This window comes from Lissotriton helveticus, chromosome 1_1 (assembly GCF_964261635.1).
Source record: "Lissotriton helveticus chromosome 1_1, aLisHel1.1, whole genome shotgun sequence".
Taxonomy (NCBI): Eukaryota; Metazoa; Chordata; class Amphibia; order Caudata; family Salamandridae; genus Lissotriton; species Lissotriton helveticus.
Genome location: NC_136057.1, coordinates 1,297,690,746 through 1,297,717,758, shown reverse-complemented (window position 1 = coordinate 1,297,717,758; position 27,013 = coordinate 1,297,690,746). Strand labels below are relative to the sequence as shown.

The following is a 27,013-nucleotide window of genomic DNA, read 5'->3' as shown; positions in this document are numbered from 1 at the left end:
TGGCCATAAACCCTGGGGGTTAAAGCTATTCAAAAGACGGAATTGTTAAACACTCTCTCGCATGATGTGCACCAAATCCTGCTACCGGTTCACATTCTATAAAACTTTTTTTGACACATACCCTGCGAGGCGAGTCTTTGATCCTATGGAGGGTATGATATGGCATCCCTAGGGAGCACAGCAGTCATTTTGGAATACAACTCTGACACATGATAATGGAGCAGCAGTGACCAACAAGGCCTGATAATACATGTTGGAAGCTTTGAACACATCTTAGTCACCTACACAATCTATTGCAATGTGGTGCTATGGGGTTGCACATTTTGGTAGTCATAATTAAACTGTATGTATTATTTATAGAATATCACCAGGAATCAAACATGGTTTGGAAGATAGACTTGAGTGCGGAATTTCAATGCCTGAGGTATATAGTCAATTATTTCCCTGACTCAGCACGAGCAATCATCTGTATTTAGAAGACATTAAGGGGCCAATTTCTTAAATTCACAGGTTTTAGACAAACCGCGTTGTCCTGAAGTTAAGAAAACAAGTTACTTACCTGTAACTTCAGTAATCCAGTATTGTTATCTTTCATAGATTCACATGCCTGAATCATTCCCCGTCGCCGAGGCGGGAGTCCCACGGTATATAAAAAAGCAGTGCCAAAAGTAAATTACAGTAGTAGGCCCTATGAGAAAGGCATGAGGCCTAGACAATAGTAGCCTATCTACCTCATTATGCTAAAAAGACCAAAGTCTTTGTTCCAACCAATCCGCTCACAGCACCCTCTAGCACCCTCTAGAACCCTCTCTGCAGAGCCAGTTCTCCTCAGATGAGTATCCCAAATTTAGAGAACTGACTCTCCGGGGAGGAGGGTGGGTGCATGTGAATCTATGAAAGATACCAATACTGGATAACTGAAGTACCTTGTTTTCTTACCCAGTATTGGGGGTTTCTTTCATAGATTCACATGCCTGAATCAGAATAGCAAGCAGTATGCCAGGCAAAAGTCTGTTGCGGATGGTAGGCAACTTATTATGATACACTCCCATAGCACATGTTTAACAACCAACAATTGTAAAGAAATTACATCACTAATGAAAAACATGACTAAATTTCAAAGAGTAGTCATATCAAATTAAACAGGAAAATAATATTAGTACAAAAAGCAATTAAACTGCAATACATGTACATTTTAAAACCTCCATAGAAATATTGGAAGACATAGATTCATTACAAGATGAGTAAAACATTGGTTACCTGAATCTGTTCTTATGGAAACAGGTGACGTAAAACCGCTTGACCAACTGCCACATCATCTTGACTTGCTGATTGGAGGCAGTAATGTTTTGTAAATGTGTGGACATTCTTCCATGTCGCAGCACGGCACATATTCTCTAGCGTCACTCCTACAAATAATGCTGTAGATGCTGCAACAGCTCTTGTAGAGTGAGACCCGACAGTTCTCTGTAATGGTCGGTTAGATTTGATGTGGCAAAATTGGATCGCGGAGGCTATCCACCTGGAAATTGTGGCTTTGGTGACCACCTTTCCCAGTGTAGCTTGACCATAAGCCACGAATAATTGATCCGATTTTCTGAAACTCTTTGTTCTTTGAAGATAAAACTTCAAACATCGTTTAATGTCCAAAGAATGCAGTGTTCTTTCCGCAGGGGTTGTAGGATTTGGGAAGAAAACTCGCAATTTTACTGGTTCGTTTAGATGGAACTGAGAAAGCACTTTGGGTATGAAAGTTGGATTCGTTTGAAGAGTTACATACTCGAGAGAAATGTAAGAAAGGTTCTGTTGTAGTGAAGGCCTGAATTTCTCCTACTCTTCTGGCAGAAGTTAGGGCTAAAAGCAAGGCGACCTTCCATGTCAGGTACCTGAGGTCGGCTTTGTGAATCGGCTCGAACGGGTGCTTCATCAGTTGTGAGAGGACGGTGTTGAGTTCCCATTCCGGTGGTGAAGGTCTAACCGGAGGATAAACCCGGAAAAGACCTCTCATGAACTGTTTTATCAGTGATGAAGAACACAGTGAAGGATTATCAGCCACCTTCCACCGCTAGATGGACCTTTATTGAAGGGAAAGAAAGACCAGAACGAGCGAAATGTAAGAGTTAAGGAAGAATCTTTTCCGCTGGAGCTTCAATAGGGTGTAAAGCATTTGAAGTACACCAGGAGCAGAATCGCTGCCATTTGAGACGATAAGTTTTTAATGTGCTCAGGGCTCGTGCGTTCTTTAAGATGTCCCGGCAATCCTGAGGAATTTGGAGGTGCTGAAACTCTAAGAAGTTAGGAGCCATGTGTGCAATTTCAGAGATTGAGGGTCTGGGTGAAGTATCTGACCCTCGTTGCGTGACAATAGTGTTGGAGCCGGGAGAAGTTTGATTGGAGGCTCCTGCGATAGCAACATGAGCTCTTGAAACCAATACTGACTAGGCCATCTGGGAGCAATTAGAAGGAGAAGGCAGCTTTCCAGTTTAATTTTGCGCAATACCCGAGGAATCAACGGGATCGGAGGAAAAGCGTAAGCATAAATCCCTGACTATCGCATGGACAGGGCATTCCCTCTTGATCCCCGTTGAGGGTATCTGCTGGCGTAATACCGGCATTTCTTGTTCTGTTGGGTCGCAAACAAGTCCAACGTTGGCTTGCCCCAAGTCTGAAACACTTTGATCAACTGAGTGTTGTCCAACTCCAACAAGGATCTGCTGAGTTTGTCCGCTAGGGTATTGTGAAGGCCCTTGACATGTTCCGCCTTGAGAGTTATGTTGTGAAGTGTCAGCCATTCCCATAACTCCTGAGCTTCCTTTGACAGCGTGGCTGACCTTGTCCCTCCCTGATTGTTTACGTAAAGCACAAATTACTACTTGTGTAACGATATATCTGTAAGAGACATTAGTTAGTGATAGATTCCTTACCTTAGAATATCCCCAGGCGTCAGACTGGATCAGGAAACTTTTGCGTAGCAATACCCTTGCGCGTCGGTAGGCGTCGTCCGCGGCTCCGTGTGTCGCCGGCGGCGTTATCGCCAGAATGACGTCGCCGGAGTACTTAGACGCCGCGCTCGCGCCCTGACGTCAGTTCTGATATACAGCTTTTCCGCGCCAGATACGCAGAGCCATGATAGAACCAACACTGGTGCCATGAAACTAGGACCCTAAAAGGGGATGACCTTAACCCTAGATGTCGGTTCGGAGAACGGGGAGGATGGGTGGGTCGGTAAGGAATCTATCACTAACTAATGACTCTTACAGATATATCGTTACACAAGTAGTAACTTGTGCATCTGAAAGAGACACATTAGTGATAGATTCCTTACCTTAGAATAGATACCCCGGTGGTGGATCTGCGAAACAATAATCACACCAGAAAGTCCTGGAGGACGGAACGGCCAAAGAAGCCATCCCTCCGGACTTGACTGTCCAAGCAGTAGTGTCTCGCGAACGTGTGCTGCGAGGCCCACGTAGCTGCCTGACAAATGTCCTGCAAGGGGACTCCTCGGCCCAGGGCAGTAGTAGTCGCCATGGCCCGAGTGGAGTGGGCCCTAAGCCCAACAGGAGGTTCCTTTTTAGCCAAGGAGTAACACGCCTGGATGCACAAGACGATCCACTGAGAGATGGTCCGCTTGTGCAACTCCCGTCCTTTCTTAGCGCCCATGTAACCAACAAAGAGTTGGTCATCCACCCGGAGCTGGCGTGTGCGATTCAGATAGTAAGAGAGCGCACGTTTTGGGTCCAGAAGGTGGAGCCTCTCTTCCTCTTTCGAGGGATGCGGAGGCGGAAAGAAGGTGGTCAAGGTGATGGACTGCCCGATGTGGAAGGCTGAGACTACCTTGGGCAGGAAAGAGGGCCTTGTCCGCAACACAATCTTGTCCGGATGGACAGAAAGGAAAGGAGGTTTGGAAGAAAGAGCCTGAAGCTCACTCACTCTCCGGGCAGAGGTGATGGCAACCAGGAAAGCAGTCGTCAGAGTAAGAAGGCGGAGAGGACAGCTATGAAGAGGCTCAAAGGGAGCGCACATCAGATGGGAAAGTAAAGGTTCAAGTCCCACTGAGGCATCACGAAAGGAACAGGAGGGAACATGTGTGTGATGCCCTTCAAAAACCTATTTACAATAGGGGACTTGAACAAAGATGGCTGATCAGGTAGCCTTAGGAAAGCGGAAAGGGCAGAAAGGTAGCCCTTGATAGTGCCCAGAGCAGAGCCCTGCTGGGCCAGAGAAAGAAGGAAGAGGAGAACCTGAGAAAGGGGGGCAGAGAGTGGATCCACAGCCTTTGCTGTGCACCATGCCACAAATCTGTTCCACCTGCAGGCGTATACCGACTTTGTGGAGGGACGCCTGGCTGCCAGAATGACATTACAGACTTCAAGAGGCAAGTCAAATGGCCTCAACTGTCGCCGCTTAATCTCCAAGCTTGGCGGTGGAGACTGGACAGGTTCGGGTGGAGGACCGTCCCCTGCTGCTGCGACAGAAGATCCTCCTGAAGAGGCATACGAATCAGGGGATCGACAGACATGCTGAGTACCTCTGGATACCAAAATCTTTGTGCCCAGTCCGGAGCCACAAGGATAACCTGGGCCCGGTCGCGCCTGATCTTCTTCAGCACTCTGGGCAGAAGTGGTATAGGCGTACAATAGACCGCAACTTCACTCGTGACAAAAAGCGTCTCCGAGCGAGTGCCGCCTTGGAAACTCCAACGCACAGAACTGATGGCATTGTGGCGAATAGATCTAACCAAGGCTCTCCCCACTGTTGAAAGAGTCCTTGCGCCACGTCCGAGTTCAGACGCCATTCATGATCCATCATGCACCGACGGCTGAGTTTGTCCGCCCTGGCGTTCAGAGAACCTGCCAGGTGTTGAACTATCAGGGTCACGCCCTGATGTTCCAGCCACTGGCAGAGGCGCAGAGCTTCCTGGCATAGGGTCCACGACCCCACCCCGCCCTGTTTGTTGCAGTACCACATGGCGGTGGTGTTGCCCGTGAACACATGCACTACACTCCCACGGACAGAGGGGAGGAATGCTTTCAGTGCAAGTCGGATCGCCCGCAGCTCCAGAAGGTTGATGTGTAGCTGGGACTCCGCCGGAGACCAGAGGCCTCTGATCTCCGTCTCTCCCATGTGGTCCCCAAAGCCCTGGAGGGACGCGTCCGTCACAACTACGTGCTCCGGTTGGGGTAGGGAGAGGGATCTGCCGCTGACCCAATCGCGGTCCGTGAGCTACCACTGCAACTGTCTTGCAGTGCCCTCCGAGATCAAGACCTGGTCGGACAAGTTGCCCTGATGCTGGGCCCACTGAAACTTCAAGTCCCACTGCAGAGCCCGCATCCGCCATCGGGCGTGATGCACCAGGAGGATGCAGGAGGCCATCAGCCCCAGAAGCCGCAGCGTCAACCTGACCGTGACTCAGGATAAAGGCTGAAAGATCGGAATCAGAGCCTGAATATCCCGAACCCGCTTTTCGGGAGGGTAAACCCGAAACTGCGCTGAGTCTAGAACCGCTCCGATGAAGAGGAGCTTCTGAGAGGGACACAAGTGTGACTTCGGCACATTGATGGAGAACCCCAGCAGATGCAGGAGGTCGGCCGTAATCTGGAGGTGAATGACGACTGTCTGGGGCGAGCCCGCCTTCAACAACCAGTCGTCGAGGTAGGGGAAGACTGAAACCCCTAACCTGCGCAGATGAGCTGCGACCACCGCCATCTCTTTCGTGAACACCCGTGGGGCGCTGGTAAGGCCGAAGGGGAGCACGGTAAACTGAAAGTGCTCAAGGCCTACCGTGAACCGCAGGTAGAGCCGGTGGGTCGGCACGACAGGGATGTGGAAATAGGTGTCTAGCAAGTCCTGGGTCCAGGGCAGCTAAGACCTGAGCCAAAGTCAGCATCTTGAACTTCTCCTTCCTGAGGAAGCCGTTGACGTTCCGTAGGTCCAAGATAAGACGTAGGCTCCCTTTGCCCTTCTTGAGTACCAGAAAGTAGTGGGAGTAACAACCACACCCTACTTCTGGCCCAGGAACGCGCTTGATGGCCCCCTTGGCCAAGAGGGCTGTAACTTCCTCTTGCAGAAGTTGCAAGTGATCCCCCAACGCGCTGTGGTATTGCGGTGGCATGGCTGGAGGGGTCGCCTCGAAGGGGAGGGCGTAGCCCCTTCGGACGATTTGCAGCACCCACCTGTCCGACGTGACAGTGCGCCAGTGGAAGAGGTGATGGCGAACCCTGCCCCCCACTGGCGTCACATGGGCCTGAAAGCTCGGACTAGGAGGGTTTTGAGGCGGGTGCTGCAGGGGAAGGTGTGGACTGGCCTCGCCGTTGTCCCAGACCGCCGCCACGGCGGTTTCCACGGGCGCCACCGCGCTGTGTAGTAGCCTGCGGCGCGGGGCTGGCAGCACGTGTGGGAGCGCCCCTTCCTTGGCCGCGAAAGGCACCCGTTTGCTGGCGTGGGGCTGAGAGGCCCAAGGACTTGGCGGTAGCCCTGGAGTCCTTAAAACGCTCAAGCGCATGGTGCGTCTTGTCGCGACGGCCATCAAACGGCATGTCCAGGAGGGTGGCCTGGACATCAGCTGAAAAGTTGGCGGTCCTCAACCAGGCGTGGCCTCGAACCGCCACCGTCGTTGCCATCGCTCTGCCCAGTGAGTCCGTGGTATCCATCCCATACCGGATGGAATAGCGTGCTGCATCCCGACCGTCCGCAAGGGCTTGGGCGAGTTTAGTCCGGGTCTCCTCCGGACATTGTGGCAGCACGTCCGCGACCGTGTCCCACAGAGTGTGGTTGTAGCGGCCCAAGATATAATGTAAACAACAAGGACCCCCTGTTCAAAATTGATAATTTCTGGGACAGGGAAAAAAATCATGTGTGTAATATCATAACAAGAATACCAAACAAGGGAGGAGACCATTTACCAAACAACAAAACAGCACAATTATTAAAAATTATATTATTTTTAATGATATTTCTTTTAAAAGCATATTGTGAATATACACATTTTTATATTAAAAATTGACAATGAAGCCAATTATTGCAATACTAAAAATAAATTATACAGGTGAATGTAAACATATCAATAAAAAAAGACAACCAATACTATCTCAAAAATAAAAAAAGTAACCCTTCCCTTCCGTGTCTTGGTGCACGTGCTTGGTATTTGTAGGTTCGCCGAAGGAAAAAGCAAAAAAGAAAACAGGTTTTTAAACAAGATGGAAAGCGTGTTTTAATCCGGGTTGGTTGCATATCAAGCAGCTATCGGATTCTCCATGTTTATCGTTAGGTAAGCATTTCGCTTTCATCAGTAAAACTGTACTTTGTCCTTCGTCTGGATAGTTAGATTAGTATTAAAACAGGTATTGACGGTTACCGTTTTTTCCTTACCTAGGACAAATCGCAATTTACATATAAAGTGTAATTCTTGATGCTTATTCTGGAAGCAGGCATCTAGTAACCAGAATATTGATGTTCAAATAATATCTTTTAAAGTGTTAGGTGAGTATATCTAACGTTTACTATAAAAGAATTTTGGAATCAAGAAATAGCGATTTAATGTTCATAGGGTCTGTGTTACCATTCTGCTTCTTACAGGTCTTATGGATTTGTGACATCATGAGTGCACTTTCATTTTAGAATTACTTATCGGAAAGTACACTATTCTTGACTATCCAGTATATTAATATAATTGATTGTTAGGACCACTATAGATTGTTATATATCATACATTCTAAAGAGCTTATCTATAGCTCAAGAGATTAATATGAATCCCTTGGTCCCGAATAAATATGGCAACTGCTCAAATGTGTACATATAAATCTTGTAACTTGTTTAGCGAATACCATATGCTATAGGTAAATGGGAGGTTTGAATGTTGTATAATTTTTATTAAATGCCGAATAACAAAACGTTTTCTAATGTTTTTGCAAGTATGTTGTTTTTATAAAGAATTGAATGTTTATATGTTTCTTATGTTGATTTAATTATGTATTTCAGAAATATTTGTGTGGCTCCTGATGAAGGCGTTGGTTTAAACGCCGAAACGCGCGTCGAGAAAGCATTAATTGCCACTCTCTCCCCTTCTTTTGATTGTATTAATTTGTATGATTTTTGAGATAGTATTGATTGTCATTTTTTTATTGATATGTTTACATTCACCTGTATAATTTATTTTTAGTATTGCAATAATTGGCTTCATTGTCAATTTTTAATATAAAAATGTGTATATTCACAATATGCTTTTTAAAGAAATATCATTAAAAATAATATAATTTTTTAATAATTTTGCTGTTTTGTTGTTTGGTAAATGGTCTCCTCCCTTGTTTGGTATTCTTGTTATGATATTACACACATGATGTAGCGGCCCAAGAGGCATGCGGTGTTGACTGACCGCAGTCCCTAACTCAGAGACGAGAACACCGTCTTACCGTATTGCTCGTACCTCTTGGATTCCCGATCGGGCGGAGCCGTTGGGAATGCGGTCTGGGAAGTAGAGGTCTGGATGACCAGGCTGGGTGGGGTGGGTGGACAAGAAGCAAGGGTCGCCCGGAGCCGGGCGGTAGCGTCTGGCCACGTTCCTATCTACAGGCTGACCTGTAGCGGGGCTTGGACCAAGTGCCCAAAAGAACGTCACACAAGGCCTCATTAAACGACAGCAGAGGCTCAGCCGAGCTTGCCTGCGGTTTAAGGACCTCAGTGAGGAGGTTAGTCCTCACGGCCGCGACGGCGAGCTCAAGGGCCAATGCCTTGGCTGCCCGCGTCAACACTACACTGTAGGCAGCCCCCTCCTCCGTAGCCACGGTTGGAGGGGAGACAAAATCAGTGCCTGGTGAAGTGTCCAGTCCACTGGCATCCCCAAGCTCATATGTCCAGTCCTGTTGAGACTGGCACTCCTGTGCTAGAGGGTCCACAGACCCCCCCCAGTCTCCCTCGTCACCCATTACCTGGAATTCAGGTTCAACGGATGGGGCCGGTTCGTGGAAGTAAAAGTCTCCATACGAGGTCGAGAGCGCCGCCGGAACCGAATCAAGGGCAGGACCGGGGACGGCGTCGCCCATAGGCGGTGCCGGAGGCGACACCCTAGGGGCCGGCGTCGGTGAGGTCCTGAGGTCGACCGGCGACGCCCCGGATCCGGATCCAGTGAGGGCCTGCGGCGCCGGGACCGAAGTCGACAGCGGCGCCGGGGCCGAAGCACCCGACCCGCTAGGCCCTCCAGCCGGGACCGCTGGGCCCGAAGGCGCCACGGAGCCCGGCGGAGGAGGGAGAGACCTAATGGCCATGAGGTACCGCTCGATCTCCTCTGGCGTCGCATCATGCCCAGGGACCGGAAGGTATGGGGTAGGTTGCGAAGCCGGCGACTCCGTCGGAGCCGCGTGGGTGGTGTCACCCGAACCCCCGGCCGCGTCGCGCGAGCGTCGGGGTGGGTTGGAAGAACGATGACGCGTTTCCAACCTCTCATGCTTCTTACCTGAGGACCTGGATCCTGAAGACCGATGCCGACTCTCGGAGCTACGAGGGCTCCGACCCCGCGACCGGTCCCTCGACCTCCTGTGGGACCGGGACCTTGAACGGCGCGGGGCCGACTGCCGGAGCTCAAGCCGCTGCAGGACCGTTCCCGCCTAGCCTTAGACGTCAGGGCTGGCAGTCGGAGCAGGTTCGGTCGTCGTGGTCGAGGCCTAGACACTGAAGGCACTGGCGATGGGGGAAGGTAACCGACATCAGTCGGCTGCACTTGGAGCAGGGTTTGAACCCGGGCATCCCTACCGGCATCGTAGGAGTCGAACGACTCGAGAAAAAACAGATCAAAAGATCAAAAAAGTTTAGTCAAAAAGTGACTAAGGGGTAGAGCTTCTCCGGATCTGCGCTAGCTGGCGCAGAAAAAAGAAGAACTGACGACAGCGCGCGAGGGCGGCGTCTAAGAACTCCGGCGACGTCATTCCGGCGCTAACGAGACCGACGACAGACACGGAGCCACGAACGACACCTACCGACGCGCAGGGGTATTGCTACGCAAAAGTTTCCGGATCCAGTCTGACGCCTGGGGATATTCTAAGGTAAGGAATCTATCACTAACGTGTCTCTTTCAGATACATGCTGGTGGTATTGTCCGTTCGGACCAGGACTGAAGACCCTGCGATTCTGGGAAGGAACGCTTGAAGGGATAGAAAGATGGCTCTCAACTCTAGGCTGTTGATATGACATTGTATTTCTGAGACCATTTGCCCTGCACTTGTAAGTCCTGGAGATGACCTCCCCAGCCCTCCATGGACGCATCTGTCGTTAGAACGAAGTCCGGAGGAGTTTGCAAGAATGTATTGTATTGTGGTATACTTATATAGCGCAACCTGTCACCACCAAGGGCATCCTGGCGCTTTTGACCCATGATCCAAGCAGAAGCAATAGCTCAACCCGCCCTAGGGAAAAGGTAAGTTTTCAGATCCTTTCTAAAGGCTGAAAGATCCTCAAGACCTCTCAGGGATAGAGGCAGGGAGTTCCAAAGTTTGGCCGCCGCTACTCTGAACGAACGACCACCCATCCTCACTCTCTGGAAGCGCGGGACAACAAGTAGCCTGGACGACGAGGAACGTAGAGCTCGAGATGGGAGATACCAGGCAAACATTCGCCGCAGAGGAATTGGGCCCAGGCCATGGATAGCCCTGAACACAATACACGCTGCTTTATAGCGTACGCGTAAATGGACCGGCAGCCATGGCAGGAATGTGAGTCCTTGTTTTAAATTGCGTAGTTGTGTCCACCATTGAAGAGCATCTACCATGCGTGGGGTGACTTTGATAATGTCCTTGAAAGAACCTGTTGCTTGTTTCCACTGAAAATGTAGCTCCACCTGTAAGGGCTGCATTTTAAGACGTGCCAGTGGAATGAGATTTATGGCCGAAGAACACATTCCCAGAAGAGATGAAAACAGGCGGACAGAAAGTGACTTTCTTTTTGATAGTTTTATGGCCAATGTCTGCAGACGCAGCTGCCTTTCTTGAGACAAGAATGCCTTGCATTGTACTGTGTCCAGATGAGCTCCTAGGAAAAGCAGGATTCTTCTCGGAATCAACTGAGATTTGTTCTCGTTCATAGTGAGACCTAGCGATGCAAAGAGATTGCGACACGTTGCTATGTCGTTCTGTACTCTGACCTTTGATGGACCTTTGACTAGCCAGTCGTCCAAGTACGGGAAAACCTGGATCCCTGAAGAGCAAAGTGCTCCCGCAACCGGGGCTAGGCACTTCGTAAAAATTATTGGAGCCGACTTGAGGCCAAATGGAAGTACTTTGAACAGATAATGGGCGCCAGCCACAGTGAAACGGAGATATTTTCGATGTTTGGGGTGAATTGGGATGTGGAAGTAAGCGTCTTCCATGTCCAGAGAAGCCATAAAATCTCCCTCGTTTAGGCAACTTAGAATTTCTGAAAGAGTGACCATGTGGAACCCCTGCTTCTTGAGATATCTGTTGAGATTGCGCAGGTCCAAGATCGGTCGCCATTCCCCGGATTTCTTTTTTATGAGGAAAAAACGGGAATAGAAACCGGTTCGCCTCTGATGAATTGGAACCCTTTCAATGGCGTTCTTGAGGAGCATTGAACGAACTTCCTTGAACAATAAGTGAAGACGAGGGGGAGGGGGACCCTTGGGCGGAGTCATTGGTGGTTTGGCGACAAACTCCAGGGTGTGTCCATGTTGAACTAGGACCACCACCCATTGATCGGTGGCAATCTGCTGCCACTGTTGTTGAAAGGCAGATATTTTCGCGCCCACAGGGAGGGAAGGAAATGAGGTTGGCGCCCAACTGAACTCACTGTTTTCTGTGAGCATCTCGCCCTTGATTGTTTGTGCGCTTTCGTCCGCCTTGGCGAGAGAAACTAGCTGTTCCGGACTGGCGATAGGAAGACTGATAATTATGGCGGTATGGAGGCTGATATTGCCTGCCTTGTTGGTAATAGTTTCCTCTAGATGAGTATCCCTGTCCTCTAGCACCTCTAAAAGATCCCCGCTTATACTGCAGTGAACCTAGGGATCTCGCTGGATCAGTGTCCGTTTTGATTGCTTGGAGAGCTTCGTCGATATGTTTCCCAATAGAGACTCTCCGTCTTAGGCCATGTCCAAGATCTTTAGTTGGACTTCGGGACTAAAGGTGGTAGCTTTAAGCCAGCCCTGACGTCTGAGGACTGCGGCTCCTGCCAACTGTCTGAACTTTGTATTTGCGATGTCCAAAGCGCAGTCAATTGTTTCTGCAGCTGCACGTTCTCCTTCCATTAAGATTTTGCGAGCCTCTTGCCTTTTGTCTTCCGGTATTGGATCAATCATACCAGCCATGTCGGACCACATTTGGCGATCATAGCGCCCTATAATTGCCAAAGAATTTGCAGCTCTGATAAGAGTCAGCAGCCATGGTGGAGAATTTTTTACCGATAAGGTCCAAACGACGCCCCTCCTTATCTAGTGGTGTAGTGATGGGAGTGGCTGGGTTTTTCGACCTTTGTTGAGCGGCCTGAGAAATGACCAGGTGCCAGTGAGACATGAAGGGCTACTGAGAGGAGCGCGATATTTCTCGGCAATCCTTGGTAACACGGCAGGCACAGAAGCAGGATTCTTTATCACTTTGATGCCTTCCTTCCAAATATAATCTATAATAGGAGTGGCTCTAGACACCTTCCTAGTTTCCTCTTTAAAATTATGAAGAAAACACTCTGTATGCTCCACTGTTACTGGTTGTTGAAATCTACTTGCAGCTCGCTGCATGAGATTATGGAACCCACCTATGTCTTCAGGTGGTGAATCTGAGGTTGTGGGGTTGGTGGAGACGGCATGGGAATAACATAATCATCCCACGGATCCAATGGAGGATTATTCGGTAACTCGCCTTCTTCTACTTCTCGTCTGAGGAAGTGTCCGGGGTTTGTGTAGGCAAAGCAGGCTGTGGAGTTTCCGTGACCGGACACCTAGGCGGTGGAATCTCAGGTTGAGGAACGGTGACTGCGGGTTGAGGTGGAGGCACAACCTGCTGTGGTGGAATACGCTGTCTACACTCCGCCAACATGGCCTGTAAATCTTGAATAAGGCTCGGTGGCAAATGGCTGGACTCTGAGGCCCGAGATCGCCTGTGGTATTCTGTATGATGAGGCATTACAATGTTCTCCTGATAGTAATGCTCAGAATAGTCATCATCTTCTTCATCATCCTGGCACTTAATGTTCAATTCTGAAGGACGGTGAGCTATTCCAAAAGCTCCTTCATTGTCACCATCCTCAAATTCATCCTCCTCTTCGTGAGCATAAGTCTCCAAGAGATGAGAGGGCGTAAGTCGCGAGATATAGGAACCCTCATGCCTCTGGTACGATATCAATTGAAATTGTTTCGAAGAAAGCGGCAAAGAAAAAGCCTGTATTGTGGTTAAAGGCTTAGTTGTTCTTGTTGGCAACGTTGACAAAGGTGACCCTGGTAGCTGGATTGCCGCAGGCATCGAAGATGGAACCATCGTCGATGGGACCATCGTCGACGGAATTGATGTCGACGGACTCTCGTCGTCGATGGGACTACCGTCGACGGACTCTACGTGGACGGGACCACCGTTGACGGACTCTACGTCGACGGGACACCTGTCGACAGACTCGATGTCGACGGGACCACCGTCGACGGACTCGTCGTCGACTTCGTCAACGGGCTCATCGTCGACGAGCTTTGCTTCATCGACCGTCTCGTCGACGGTACTGTAGATGACTTCGTCGACGAGTGCTTCTTCGATGACGAGACCGTCATCAACGGGTCGTCGACGAGGGTTCTTTTAGCCACAATGGAAATCCTAGTAGATAGGATAGGAGAGGTGAGGTGATGGCTGTGGTAGAAATCATAGCCGTCGACGAAGGAGCAGTAGATGAGATGGTAGTCACAGGTGAGGAGACAGAAGAGCTCTTACTCACAGTTTTCTTAGAAGATGACTTGAGAACAGGGGCCTCAGAGAGAGACGATGGAGAACTCTGGGAAGAGCCCGAAGTGGAGTTGGAGGTTTTAGCATGTTTTCTCCCCTCACTTGAATAATCCTCTCCTGCTCTCTTACTTGAAGTCGAAGCTGTCTTCATCATCAGTAGAAGAGGATTTGAGCCATAGCAGGACTCTAGCCTCCCTATTCCTTAAGGTCTTGGAAGGGAAGGTACGGCAGATCTTACAATCTTTTGCATCATGTTTTGGATAAAGGTAATAAATGCAGTCCTTATGTTGGTCATCAACATGGACTCTTTTCTTTTGACATGTTCTGCAAGGTCTAAATAAGGCCTTCTTGTCAGACATCCTGAAGTAGAGAAGAAACTAAGTAGAGACTCAGGGAGACTCCCTTCCACACGACGTGCGGTGAAAATCTGAGGAGAACTGGCTCTGCAGAGAGGGTTCTAGAGGGTGCTGTGAGCTGATTGGTTGGAACAAAGACTTTGGTCTTTTTAGCATAATGAGATAGATAGGCTACTATTGTCTAGGCCTCAGGGCTTTCTCATAGGGCCTACCACTGTAATTTACTTTTGGCACTGCTTTTTTATATACCGTGGGACTCCTGCCTCGGCGACGGGGAATGATTCAGGCATGTGAATCTATGAAAGATACCCCAATACTGGATAACCTTAAGTTCACTCCAACAAGCTCGAAAGTTCGACGTACCACCGGGATTGTCAGTCATACTGAGGACAAAATAAGACTGAGTGGTCATTGAAGAAGCATGGTGTATAACTTTGTGACACCTTACGTTGTCTCTGTGTATTTGTAAATATCGTCACACGCTGCACACTTTTTGCACCTAGCACCATTTTTTCTAACTAATGACACATACTGTATTATCAGGGTATCAGAGCGCTTTAAATCAAGTATCAATGCAGTCAACACAAAAAATAACAGTAAAAACTCAGTTCAAACATAGAAAGTAATAATAATAAGCGTATTGATTCGTGACGAATCCAGTTCAGGGAGGGGTGACAAAGGAGTGAGACAGGTGGTAGGTGAAGTGGGGGGCTTCTAATCGAGATGATTGTATGTTGCAATGTGCGAGATTCTATGTTGAGCGTCAGCTATCCGTTCGGACGAGTTCTGTTGATAAATAAGTCTTTGAGCTGGCTTTTGAATTTCGGAAAGGATGAGTTAGTCCCGATATGGACTTTGGGCGCGTTTCCAGAGAAGGAGCATAATAAGGTTTTTTTTGGAAGAATGAGAAGTAGCAGGTTGGTACTCCTGAGGTTCCTTTTCTGGCCTGCTCTGATGAGTTTGTAGGCTCGGTATGCCGATTTAACAGTATGTAGGGCTTTGTGTGTGAGACCGGCCGTTCCGAAGCTGGCGAGCATTCCGATTGGGAGACATTTAACTTCTCTGAGAGCAGGAGAGATGTGTTCGTATACTCTTAGTGACCATCCTGGCTGCTGCATTTAGAGTTGTTCTGAGGGGAACTAAGTGAGATTTTGCTGTGCCTGTGTGGGTTGCATTCCAGTAGTCCATTCTGGACAATACCAGGGATTGAGTAGCTTGTTTGAGGTCATTTGGAGGTATGAAGGGTTTTATTTTGATGAGCAGTTTTAGGTTGAGAAAAGCACTCTTAGCGTTGTTCTTGATGTGTTTACCCATGTCTAAGTTTGGGTCCAGAGTGATTCCCAGAGATTTTACACGGTCTGCCGGGGTGAGACTGCACATCAATGGTTTTTAGCCATTCTGTGATTTGGGGGTCTGCTCTTTGTTTGGTTTAGTTTCAGGTGGTTGAGGGCTAGCCAGGTTGGGACTTCTTTTAGGGTGGTGATTAGACTCTGAATATTGTTAATGGAGGTAGTTTCTAAGTAGATCTGGGTGTCGTCAGGATATAGGTGAAAGAGGATGTTGGCTTTTTTGAGAACAATAGTGAGGGGCTCCATGTATACGTTGAACAGTGATGGGGAGAGAACTGATTCTTGTGGTACACCCCTGCTTACGGGGAGTAGGTCGGACATGCAGTTGTTCATTTTTATTCTTTGGGTGCAGTTTTGCAGAAAGTAAGTAAACCACTGTAAGACCAACTCCTCAGCTCCTACCCTTTCTCGCAGTACACTGATGAGCATCTATGATTAAGTGATTTATTACCTTACCCCATTATGATTGTATGTCTTGGGTGGGTAGATCTCTGGATAAACATAATCCACTGGACCATCGTACTAGATATAACTATTCCACTCGGGTTCTGGTCTGGGTAAAAGGGTCAGCCCTAGCAGAAGCATCACTGGGTTGCATTTTTGCCATAGGCTGCTTCTCCATAAAAAGAGGCAGAAGTAGTAGGGGCTGACTAGATGAGGGAAAACAGAGCTTTTCAAAACAAATAGAGATGAAGTGGGATCCCAGAAATTGTGAAACTGGAAATATTAAGGATTTTAGTTATTTGGGACATTTCCATTGCACAAAAGACAGGAACCAGATCTGTAATCCTTCTAAAAGTAACCTAACAAAATTTTATAATGCTTGAATGTAGCAAATTGACACCCCACATACAAACACAAATCAACTTAGCCTATACTAGATGTATTTTACATTTCATAGCTGCTAAAACATTTAACACTGTGCATGTCTAAAGGAATACTGTGTGCCAGTGTGAGAAAGTGCCATCTTTCTTGCATTGGTATGCCCCCACTTTTTGCTGAACTGCTGATTTGCTTTGACTGAGTGTGCCCTGGGCTCCTGCCAACCAGGTACCCAGGGCCTGTGTTCCTTCCCTAAAGCTGTATTGAAACAAAACCTAATTGGCATCTCTGGCCACCTATTAGCCCCTAGTAAATGGTACCCTAGGTGCCCAGAGCCTGGTGCAGGCTGAGTGTTTAGGTACAGAACTAAACAGAGAGTCGACATGGCACACATCCCTCTGTGCCATGCCCAAAGAACCCACTGCCCTGGCATACTCCAGTCACCAATCTAGCTGGGTGCCCTATGCCAGTTGTGTGGGCAGAGTTGCTTGAGCCCTGTGCCCCTACAGTAGCCAACGCCATTCCTGGGCACTGTAAGTGCAGTGATGCCATTAAGAGTATATGGTGCTGGGAGGTTGTCATTACGAACTCCACAGCACCATAATGGCTACACTGAAGACTGACAAGTTTGGTACCAAACTTCTCAGCACATTAAACCCACACTGATGCCAGTGTGGGATTTAATGTAAAATGCACCAGAGGGCATCTTAAAGATGCCCCCTGAAAACCTAACCTACAATCCATGTCTGGTGTGAGTCGCTGCAGAGGCTGCCACACAGCAGACACGTTGCTGGACCCCCGGGTGGAGAGTGCCCCCGCTCTCCTGGGTCTGCAACAATGCACATCCTGGCCGATGTGCTAGGTTTCCTCCCCCAGGAGGGGGAAGCTTCAAAGGCATGCCCCCTCTGTGAGCTTCTCCAGACCATTTACTGTACTCAGCAACAGGCCCCCACCAGTTCCAACCCCCACTCTGGTGGGAAGACTGGCGGGAAACCCTACGTCAGGAAGGGGGGTGTGCCAGCCTGTGCCAACCCACCCCTCAGGTGGGAGAGGCGAGGTGAAGCACGACCCCGGGCTCCGGCCATCTTGAAGATGGGGAGCCCTGCCCAATCACAGCTAGGCTCCTGCCCCCCTCCCACAGGAGAGGAGCAGGCTAAGATAGGGACCTATTGGTACCTGCCCTTAACCTACCTGTAACGCCCCTAAATTTAGTATTTAGGGGCACCCTAAACCTTCCTTCCTCAGATCCCGATAAGAAAAGAAGAAAGAAGATCAAGAAGAAGAAGAATGCCCGCTGTGCAGCTGCTAACAGGATGACACCCACTGACTTGGCCCCAGCCCTACCGGCCTGTCGATCCTGGAACCTGCTCCTGCTTAATCCCGGCGACTCCTGCGGACAGCAACCTTGGGACACCCGGAGGACCTGCCTGCATTGACCCTCTTAAAGACTGGGACTCCCATAAGCAGAGGCTCTGCTTCAACAACCAACCCATCGTGCCAGCCAGAAAGCTCAAGACCTGACCACCCTGCACCCGCCAAGCCGGGCCCGTGCCCGACTGATCCAAGACCACGAGGACGTCCCTCGGCGACTGGGACCCGAAGTCCAGTGCCCAAAGACCCTCCTTGACGAACCAGACGACGCCTGCAGCCTCAGAACCAGGGACCCCTCCAACCGCGACCAGCCGAGGGTATGATTTCCCAACACCCAAAGACACCCCTGCACCCGGCGCCCTGCGACCCCATGTGCCTCCCTTTGGGGTGCCTACCTCTTCTCCAGGATCCCAACTTACCTCTCGAAGTGGTGGTCGCATCTGAAGAATCACCGTCTCAGAGTCTGCAGCCTTTGTTCCCTTTTTACCTTTCCCATTGAATAACATCAAGCCCCCGAAGGCTCAAAGGCACCCTGCACCCAGCCGCCCGAGTGCCCCTGGCAGCGCAACCTGTGCCCTATCCTACTTCCCCATTTGCCCTGAGCAAGTGACCAGGAGCCCAGCTCCCACAGCCGCGTGGCCTGCTAGCCAGCAGCCACCAACCGGAGGCCCCCTGCCCCTCATTGGGTAACATTGGGCCTAACTACCTCTGCACCCTAACACCCCTGTGCCGCTGAGGGTTAACCAACTCTACCTACCTGACCCTGGGGGACCCCTGAGTCTATGCCCAGAACCCTAGCTTCCCCAGCCGAGTACTCACCTGGAAACCGGTAACACACTTACCTGCCATTGGATAACAATGACTGATTTGACTCGAAAAATCTTCTAAGTGTGAAGTTTGGAAAACTTAAAATATTCCCATAAAACCAACCGAATTCCGAAGTACTCACCTGTGATCAGGAGAGAAGCCAGTACTGCATCTTGTAGCCCAGTACTGAACCGCAAAAGTAATCCAAGTCAGGTTTATTAGTAACTTGAATTTTCTCCACTTTTGAAAACTTGAAATATTCTTTAAAAATCGTACCAAATACTGAAACGTAATTACTTACCTGTTTTAAGTTGAGACCCCAGTGCTGGACCTAGGAGCCCAGTACTGGATTACAAAAGTAACAAGATCGTACTTTAACTGCAACCTGAATTTTCTCCCATTGGGAAACATTGCCAGTTTTTCATTAAAAAGTTTTTAAGTGTGAACTTTTAAAATAGCTTTATATTCCTTAAAAATCACTGCAATAACAAAAACGTTTTTACTAAACTGTATCCAGCTTAGATCCCAGGACTGAATCTAGGGTCCAGTTCTGGAACTTACCAGAGTAATCTACAAAGTAATCAGCTGTATTTATATAGAAAAACCCATTGAGCTCAATGCTAAATTTGAACAGTATATTTTTGATACCTGTTGGTTCTAAAAATGAAACAACTATATCTTTGATATAAAAAACAATGGCCTGGAGTTCAGTCTGAGTGTGTGAAACCTTTTGCTGACTGAGTGGGTACAACAAATGCTTTACACTGTCCTCTGGTACTGCCTTACTGCTCGACCAAGCTACCACTTTAGAGAGTAAGGTCACACCTGGCTTTAACCTCTGTTATACCTCTGGGGTTTGTGGACTCTAAACACCCTGTACCATATCTTGGTCCAGGATATATAGAGCCACTTTTTCACTGCCAGTTAGATTAACTCGGTTGGAAACGAATAGTTTCTTACCTGTCGGTGTAGTTTTGCAGCTTGAAGATCTTTCTGGATTCACTATGCTGTGCATTATTCTGCGGTCTAGTGGTTGGGCCTGGAATCGTAGTCTTTTTTCTTTTTGTCGTAGCCCAGGTGGCCGTCGACGCCCCACCTTCTGCTGTACTTCCTGTGACGTCAGCAAGCTTCCTACGGAAGCTCCCACCTTTGTGAGCCATCTTCGCATTCTTTTTTCTTGTTCTTGTGTTATGTTTGTGAATCCTTTGGCAATGTTTTCAAGTTCTTCCTTAAAGTAAATTCATTTTCACTTTTACTCTTAAAGTATCTGTTTGTATTTTTTCCTTGTATTTCCACCTTCTTCTCCTGCAACATCTTTCTGGCGGAGGTGGGTGGGTTCGCTAGTGAATCCAGAAAGATCTTCAATCTGCAAAACTACACCGATAGGTAAGAAACAATTCGTTTTGCAGCGTGAATCTTTCTGGATTCACTATGCTGTGCATAGACTTTGTAGCGGTTTGTTATGTTTGTGGCTGCCGGGTGGAAGATGAGCGTTGGTTGTTGAATATATGTTGACACAATTTCTGTCCTACTTGTGCTTCCTTGTTCATTTGTATATCCACGCAGTAGTGATTAGTGAATGTGTGCACCAAAGCCCATGTTGCCGCCAGGCATATGTCTTGAATGGGTGTGTTAGCCAGGAAGGCTATTGTTGCTCCCTTTTTCCTGGTAGAGTGGGCTTGTGCCCCCTCTGCTAGTTCTTGACCTGCCTGCTTGTGGCAGAATTGTATCGTTTGTGTGATCCACCGTGCGATGGTGCCCTGTGTTACAGGTCTACCCAGGAAACTGCTTCGAAGGACACAAAGAACTGTTTTGTTTTCCTGTGCTCTTTAGTTCTTTCCATGTAATGCATTACTGCCCTCTTAGCGTCCAGAGTGTGCAGTGCCCTCTCTGCGCTTGTGGATGGTTTCTGAAAGAAGTTTGGTATCTGTTTTTTCTGGTTCATGTGAAACCTTGACACCACCTCTGGCATAAAGTGTGGGTCCGTCCTCATCACCACTCTGTCATTGTGTATTTGAATGTAAGGTTCTTTTAGCGTTAGTGCTTGCAGTTCGCTTACCCTGCGTAGCGAGGTGATTGTCACTAGAAAGGCGGTCTTCATTGTGAGCATTTGTAGCGAGGCCTTATGGATGGGCTCAAAAGGTGCCTTCATAAGTTCTGTTAGGACTAAATTAAGGTTCCATACCGGTGGCGGCATCCTCTTTGGTGGTGCGAGCCTTTTAGCCCCTTCCAGGAATCTTTTTACTACCTGTGATGTAAAGAAGCTCTTTCCTGTCTCTCCCCTTGCGTAGGCTACTATCGCTGCCTGGTGTACCCTCAGCGAGGTAGAATTTAGGTTTGATTTTAGCAGGTGTGCAAGATATTTTAAAACCGTTGATTCCTTCGTCATCCTCTTGTGTAATTTTTCCCTGATGCACCATTGTGTGAATCTTTTCCATTTTGCCACATAGCACCTCCGTGTGGTAGGTCTCCTTGCCTCTCGTAGCACCTGCAGTGTGGCCCCTGGCGCCATCTCCACTATTTGGAGAACCATGACTGTCTGGCCCACTGTGGTGCCACCAGAATCAGCGTCATGTTGCTGGTTCTGCATTTGCTGAGTACCCTGTGTATCAGTGGTATCGGGGGGGAAAGCGTAGGCAAATGTTTTCGACCAGCTTATCCGTAGGGTATTCCCCTGGGATTGTTCCCCTGGTTGCCTGGATGCGAAGTATCAGCAGTTTGCATTCTGGTGTATTACAAATAGGTCTATTGTTGGCGTCCCCCACGTCTTGAATAGCCTTTGTGTTTCCTGTGCATTGAGCTCCCACTCGTGGGATGTCGACGTCTGTCTGCTGAGCCAGTCTGCCTCCACGTTGTCCTTTCCTGGTAGGTGTATAGCTAGGCGGTCTATCTTGAGTGGGATGGCCCATCTCCATATATCAGGTGCTTGGTTGGACAGTGCGACTGATTGTGTTTCTCCCTGTTTGTTGATGTAGAACATCGTTGTGGTGTTGTCGGTTTGTATCAACACTCTTTGCCCGTACAGTTGCTTCTGGAAGGCTTTTAGTGCTAGGAACACAGTCTTCAGTTCCAGGTAGTTGATGTGCTTGATCGCATCTGTTGGAGTCCACAGGCGCCGCACCTTGAGTTGGTTCATGTGTGCTCCCCATCCCTTTTGGGATGCGACTGTGGTGATGGTCACTGTAGGGTTTGGTGGTGTTCAAGGCTTCCCCCTTGTTATGTTCTCCTTGTTCCACCACGCTTTCTCCTCTTGCACTGCGTGCGTTACAACTACTAGATCTTTCCAACTCCCTGTAGCTTGTGACCATTGTTGCTCCAGCCATTCCTGGAATGGTCTCATGTGGAGTCGTATATTGGGGACTAGGTGTATGCAGGACGCCATCATCCCCATGATCTTGCTCGCTGTCCTCACTGTCAGAGCTCGCCCCTTCTGGTACCGAAGTGTCTCCTTCAGCAGGGCAAGTGTTCTCTTGTTGCTGGGGAACACTTTGCTCTGTATGGTGTTGATCTGTGCTCCTAGGAAGATCTTCACTTGTTCTGGTTCCATTGAGGATTTTCCCCAATGTATTGAGAATCCCAGTTCTGTTGGTGTCTCTGTGACCCGCTGTGCATGTTCTTTGCATTGTTTGTAGGAACTTGCTTTTATTAGCCAGTCGTCGAGGTAGGGGTATACATGAATCACTTCCCTCCTCAGGTGAGCTGCCACGGCTGCGAGGCACTTGAAGACCCTTGGCGCGGATTTTAGTCCGAAGGCCAGGGCAGTGAACTGGTAGTGTGCTTTGTCGATGGCAAATCTCAGAAGATGTTTGTGCTGGCTGTTCATGGGAATGTGTAGGTAGGCGTCTTTTAGGTCTATGGTGGACAAAGTCTCCGTCCCTTATCTGAGGGATGACTTCTTGAAGAGATGTCATTTTGAATGTTTGTGTTTTTATGTATTGGTTCAGGAACCATAGGTCCAGGATGGGTCTTAACTTTTCGTCCACCTTTGGTACGAGGAAGTAGTTAGAGTACACTCCTTTGTTTCTTTCTTTGAATGGTACTGTTTCTATGGCCCCTTTGTGGAGGAGTTCCTGTGCTTCCTCTATGAGTAGCGCTAGTTCTTTTCCTGAGCGCGTTTTCTTTTTTGGTTTCCTGTTTGGTGGTTTCTTTTCCAGTTCTATGCAGTATCTGAACTGTATGATGTTCAGTATCCATTTGTCTGTTTGTATTTTCTTCTATTGCTGGAAGAAGTGTTTTAGTCTGTCTCCTACTGGTGTTACACGTTCGTTGATCTTTAGTCTGTGTAACCCTTTTTTCTTGACTTTGTTGTGCCCCTCCCATAGAGGTGTTGTGGGGGTGGGCACGCTTGGTGGTGTGGAGTCACTTTGAGGTGGGTTGTTGGCCTCCTCTTCTTGTTTGCCCTCGTCCATTTGCCCTCCCGCGAAAGAACTGGCCCTAGGCTGGTATTGCCAGGTTTGTTTCTGCTGGCCCTGCTGTGCTTGGTTGTCGCCCTGGTAGGTCTGCTGGAATGTCTGATGTGACATTCCTGGCTGGTTTCCCCCTCTTCCGTTTGGCCTCCGTGTCGGGGTGCCTATTTTCATTCCTCTGAATTGCAAGGCCCCCATGGACCTTGCAGTTTCATTTTCTTTTTTCAGTTGGGTGAGTTTCTCATCCACTGGTGCTCCGAACAGGGTTTCTCCATTGAAAGGGATGTTCAGAATGTTATTTTGTACTTCCGGCTTGAAGCATGAAATCCTCAGCCAGGCATGCCTTCCCTCTGTAACCCCGATCATCATGAGCCTGCTGGATGTGTCTGCCGCATCCTGGGCTGATTTCAGGCACGAGTTAGCTATATTCTTGCCTTCCTCCACCAGGTGCGTTGCTCTCTGTTGTTATTGCTCAGGGAGGTGTTTGAGCAGCTGTCCGACCTCGTCCCAATGCTGGTACATATGTCTGTTGAGTAGGGCATTAGAGTTGGCAATGCGCCAGTCTACTGCTGCATTCCTCTCCATTTTCCTTCTAGTGAGGTCTATCCTCTTACTTTTTGTCTGGTGGTGGGCCTGAGTTTGTGGGAACATTTCCCTCTTTCTGGCTGTTGCTGCAGTGATTGAGTCAGCCGTGACGGATCCCTGGATGTAGGGAGGGTCCTTAGAGGAGTGCTTGTATTTCTTCTTTGTCCTAGGTGTGACAGACCTACAGCTTGCTGGTTTCTTGAATACCTCCCTCCCGTGGTCCAGGACACTTGGTAGCATGGGGAGGAATTGACTCCTGGTTTGACTGGGAAGCAGGATCTCTAAGAGGAAGCAAGCTTTTGGTTTTTCTTCCTCCAGTTTCACTCCATAAGCTGTTGCCACGTTCCTGATGACCATGTTGTAGATACCAATGTCATCTGGCGCCGAAGGCCTCGAAGCATACGTCTCCACGGCCTCTTCTGAGCTTTCGGCATCGAGGTCCTGCCAATCCAGGTCCTGCGCCACCGAGGAAGCAGAGTCCAAACTCGTGAGCTGGTCTTCCTCGCCTTCCTCTTCATAGTATAGGCCCTCTTCCTCTTGGTGTTCTTGGGGCTCGGGAATTTTTGGCGGCTCTTCGGCGTCGAACTACTCCTCGTCCTCGACGATCGTTGTCGCCAGCTTCGACGAGATGGTGAACCTCTCCATCCGTTCGTCGAATTCTCTTTTACTTTGCAGGATGTTATCCATTTTGGCCTCGAGCCTTCTCTTTTTCCTTTCCATCTCGGCGGCCTGTTCGGCGTCGAGTGTTTCGGACGATCTCTTCGACATAGACTTAGACTTCGAAGTAGCCTTCGGGTCCTTTTCCTTCGGCGTCTAGCGCTCCTTTTCAGAGACGTGCTTCGACGACCTAGGCTTTTCTTTTGTTTTCGCCGTCTGGGAGTCCTTTTCGAAAGATCCGCTGGGCTGTTTGTCCCTGGATGCAGCTGCGGCCGTCGAGATTTTCGGCGCCAGTGCTCCTTTCGTGGACTTAGACTCTGTTTTTCGAGAGTCTGACTCAGGCTTTCGAGAGTGTCGGGTTTTAGGGGTTGACGTCTCTCCTACCTCTTGTAGTTTTCTTATCGGTCTCTACGACCGTGAAGTCATCAGGACCCTCGGTGATGTTGTCCTTTTCGCCGCTGGAGAGGCCCAAGTCCCGAAGCGACGGAGGTTGGCCTTTTCATTGCATGCCGTGGTTGGCTATCCTCTGCCTCTCTCTAATCCTGAGAGTCTCCGGGGTGAAGACGGAGCAGGCGCTGCAATCCTTGCTTTCGTGGTCGACCTGCAGGCAGAGGTTGCAAACCGGGTGCTGGTCCTTCAGCGCGTATTTGTGGTGGCAATTGCGGCAGAATTTGAACGGAGTCTTGTCCATTCCTGCACTCAGGTGGCCCCCTGTGTGCGCATTCTCCGTTGGACGTCGAAGTCTTCGATGTTCTCCTTCGTCGTTCCGGCTCAGTGGTCTTGTTCCTGGATGTATTCTCCAATCTTTTTCGGTAGATTTCAGTCTGGTCCTTCTTTTCTCTAAAAAATCTGGAACCTCTAGGTGACGATCGAGACCCAACGGCGGAAAAAAGAATCTGAAGATGGCACCCCATCTAATTCCGGACCCAACCACTAGACCGCTGAATAATGCACAGCATAGTGAATCCAGAAAGATTCAGGCTGCAAAATTATAATTTATCACATGGGCTGGGTACATCACATTAACAAACCAACAAAACAAAAATACTAACTAACCCAGACGTACACAGGCATCAAAGATATGGGGGTAATTTGGGGTAACAGCTGTTAAGATTATTACCTGAAAACATGTTTGCAGAAGTTGGCAAAGTCTTTCTGGTTCAGACAACTCCAGGCTGATAGTCTTGCTGAGACCTAAAAATGAAAGCACAAATCAAAAAAGATCTGTGAGAATATATTTTACTCAATATAATATTTCTTCCCAGAAGGTTTAAAATAAAATTGACTGACCCAACTGAGTTTCATGCTTTTGGTCCAAAATACAAAGGTCTGTAATTTAACAAATGATTATATGATGTTCACAGCAATGATCTGATACTGTACAGTGGACCAGTTCTTTGGGCTTTTTATGCAAGGGCATTGTGCCTGTACCCAAATATATATGTTAATGAACAAAAAAAATGCTCTTTCACCATGCCTGGAACTTGAGTTCACTTGCTCAGTTTCTAAAAATGTCAAAACGTTTGTTTTTGTCTTATGTCCGTCCAGTTGTTCTAGTTCACAGAGGTCCCCTGTGATTTGAATGACTAGCATAAATAACTAATGATCAATAGTCTAGGATAAATTTAGAGCCAAATGCAAAAACACCTATGAATTATTTTCAAATCCTAAGCATTTTATAACAAAACAAAGATTTTCATCAAAACAAAACTAGCTCAAAAAGAATTGTAATGTTTTAGCCTATGACTAGCAGAAGCAACAAGGAAACATACAAAATGCAAACAGGAGACACATCTGGAGTCCTATAGGAAGCGCAAGTTCAGATATTCAATATTACAAAGAAAAATGAGCGATGGCCTCAATGTCATATACATTACTGTTATCACTGAAGTTCCCACAGAGATCAAATGTGGATCTTAAAAGGGAAATCAGATTGTATAAGTAAGGAAAGCTCCACCTATGGAGATTTTAAAGAGCATATCGACTGCCACTCTCTAGATCCTATGCTTAAGTCGCCACGCAACGCTAACTGGGCTGTTACTGAGACAAGAAATCAAAGCAGATCAAGTTTCTCACCTTGCTAAAGACTGAGCTGATGTTATTCAATTAGTCAGTAAAATATACCTATTTATTAGAATACCAGTGGCAGGATTTCCTTAGCTCTGACCGACATCTCCAGTTGGTAGCAATGCATGCGTACCTGTGGAAAAGCACTGCACCCACGTAATGTATCTGCTATTTCTAGAAAATACTTGCTTTGTATGCCCAGGTGACTCTTATTTGTTTAAGGATCTGCAATATCACCATCCAGCACCGTCCAATAGAAGGAAATGTACTCAGGAATGCAATAAGTTTTTATTTAATCCTACTTCCTCACTGTGCATTCCTAGTGTAGTTCGGCGTTGTAAGCTTCTCATCTCTATAATTTTCCCCCAAATATTGCTGCATCGGAGTCTGTAGTTTCTTGCAAGTATCAGCCATGGACTTCAATTGTATGGCAACCATATTCTGCTCGGCTTTTCTCCTGCACTCCTCCACTGCTTCCCAGTCTCACAGGCGTGCGTTTATCAATCCTTTGGAGGGTTATGGTACCAAGAGACTAGAGAATATAATTAATATACTGTTCCTGCCTTATGAACGGGCACACCCAATTAATTTAATGTGTGATCGGGAGCAGGTCTCGAAAAAACGTACTAGTTTTAGAAAACAAATGGCAGATGACATGGCAGCATGATAAA

General features: G+C 48.2%; 1 protein-coding gene across 4 annotated transcripts in view; it reads right to left on the bottom strand.

Annotated features, from left to right (window-relative positions):
- Window positions 1-27,013, bottom strand: part of DSN1 (DSN1 component of MIS12 kinetochore complex) — a 293,642-nt gene that overhangs the window by 159,388 nt on the left and 107,241 nt on the right. For all 4 annotated transcript variants that reach the window (XM_078681111.1, XM_078681103.1, XM_078681094.1 and 1 more), the window contains one exon: window positions 25,396-25,469. In XM_078681111.1, coding sequence (XP_078537237.1) covers window positions 25,396-25,469 — 74 coding nt within the window. The remainder of the gene's footprint in view (window positions 1-25,395; window positions 25,470-27,013) is intronic.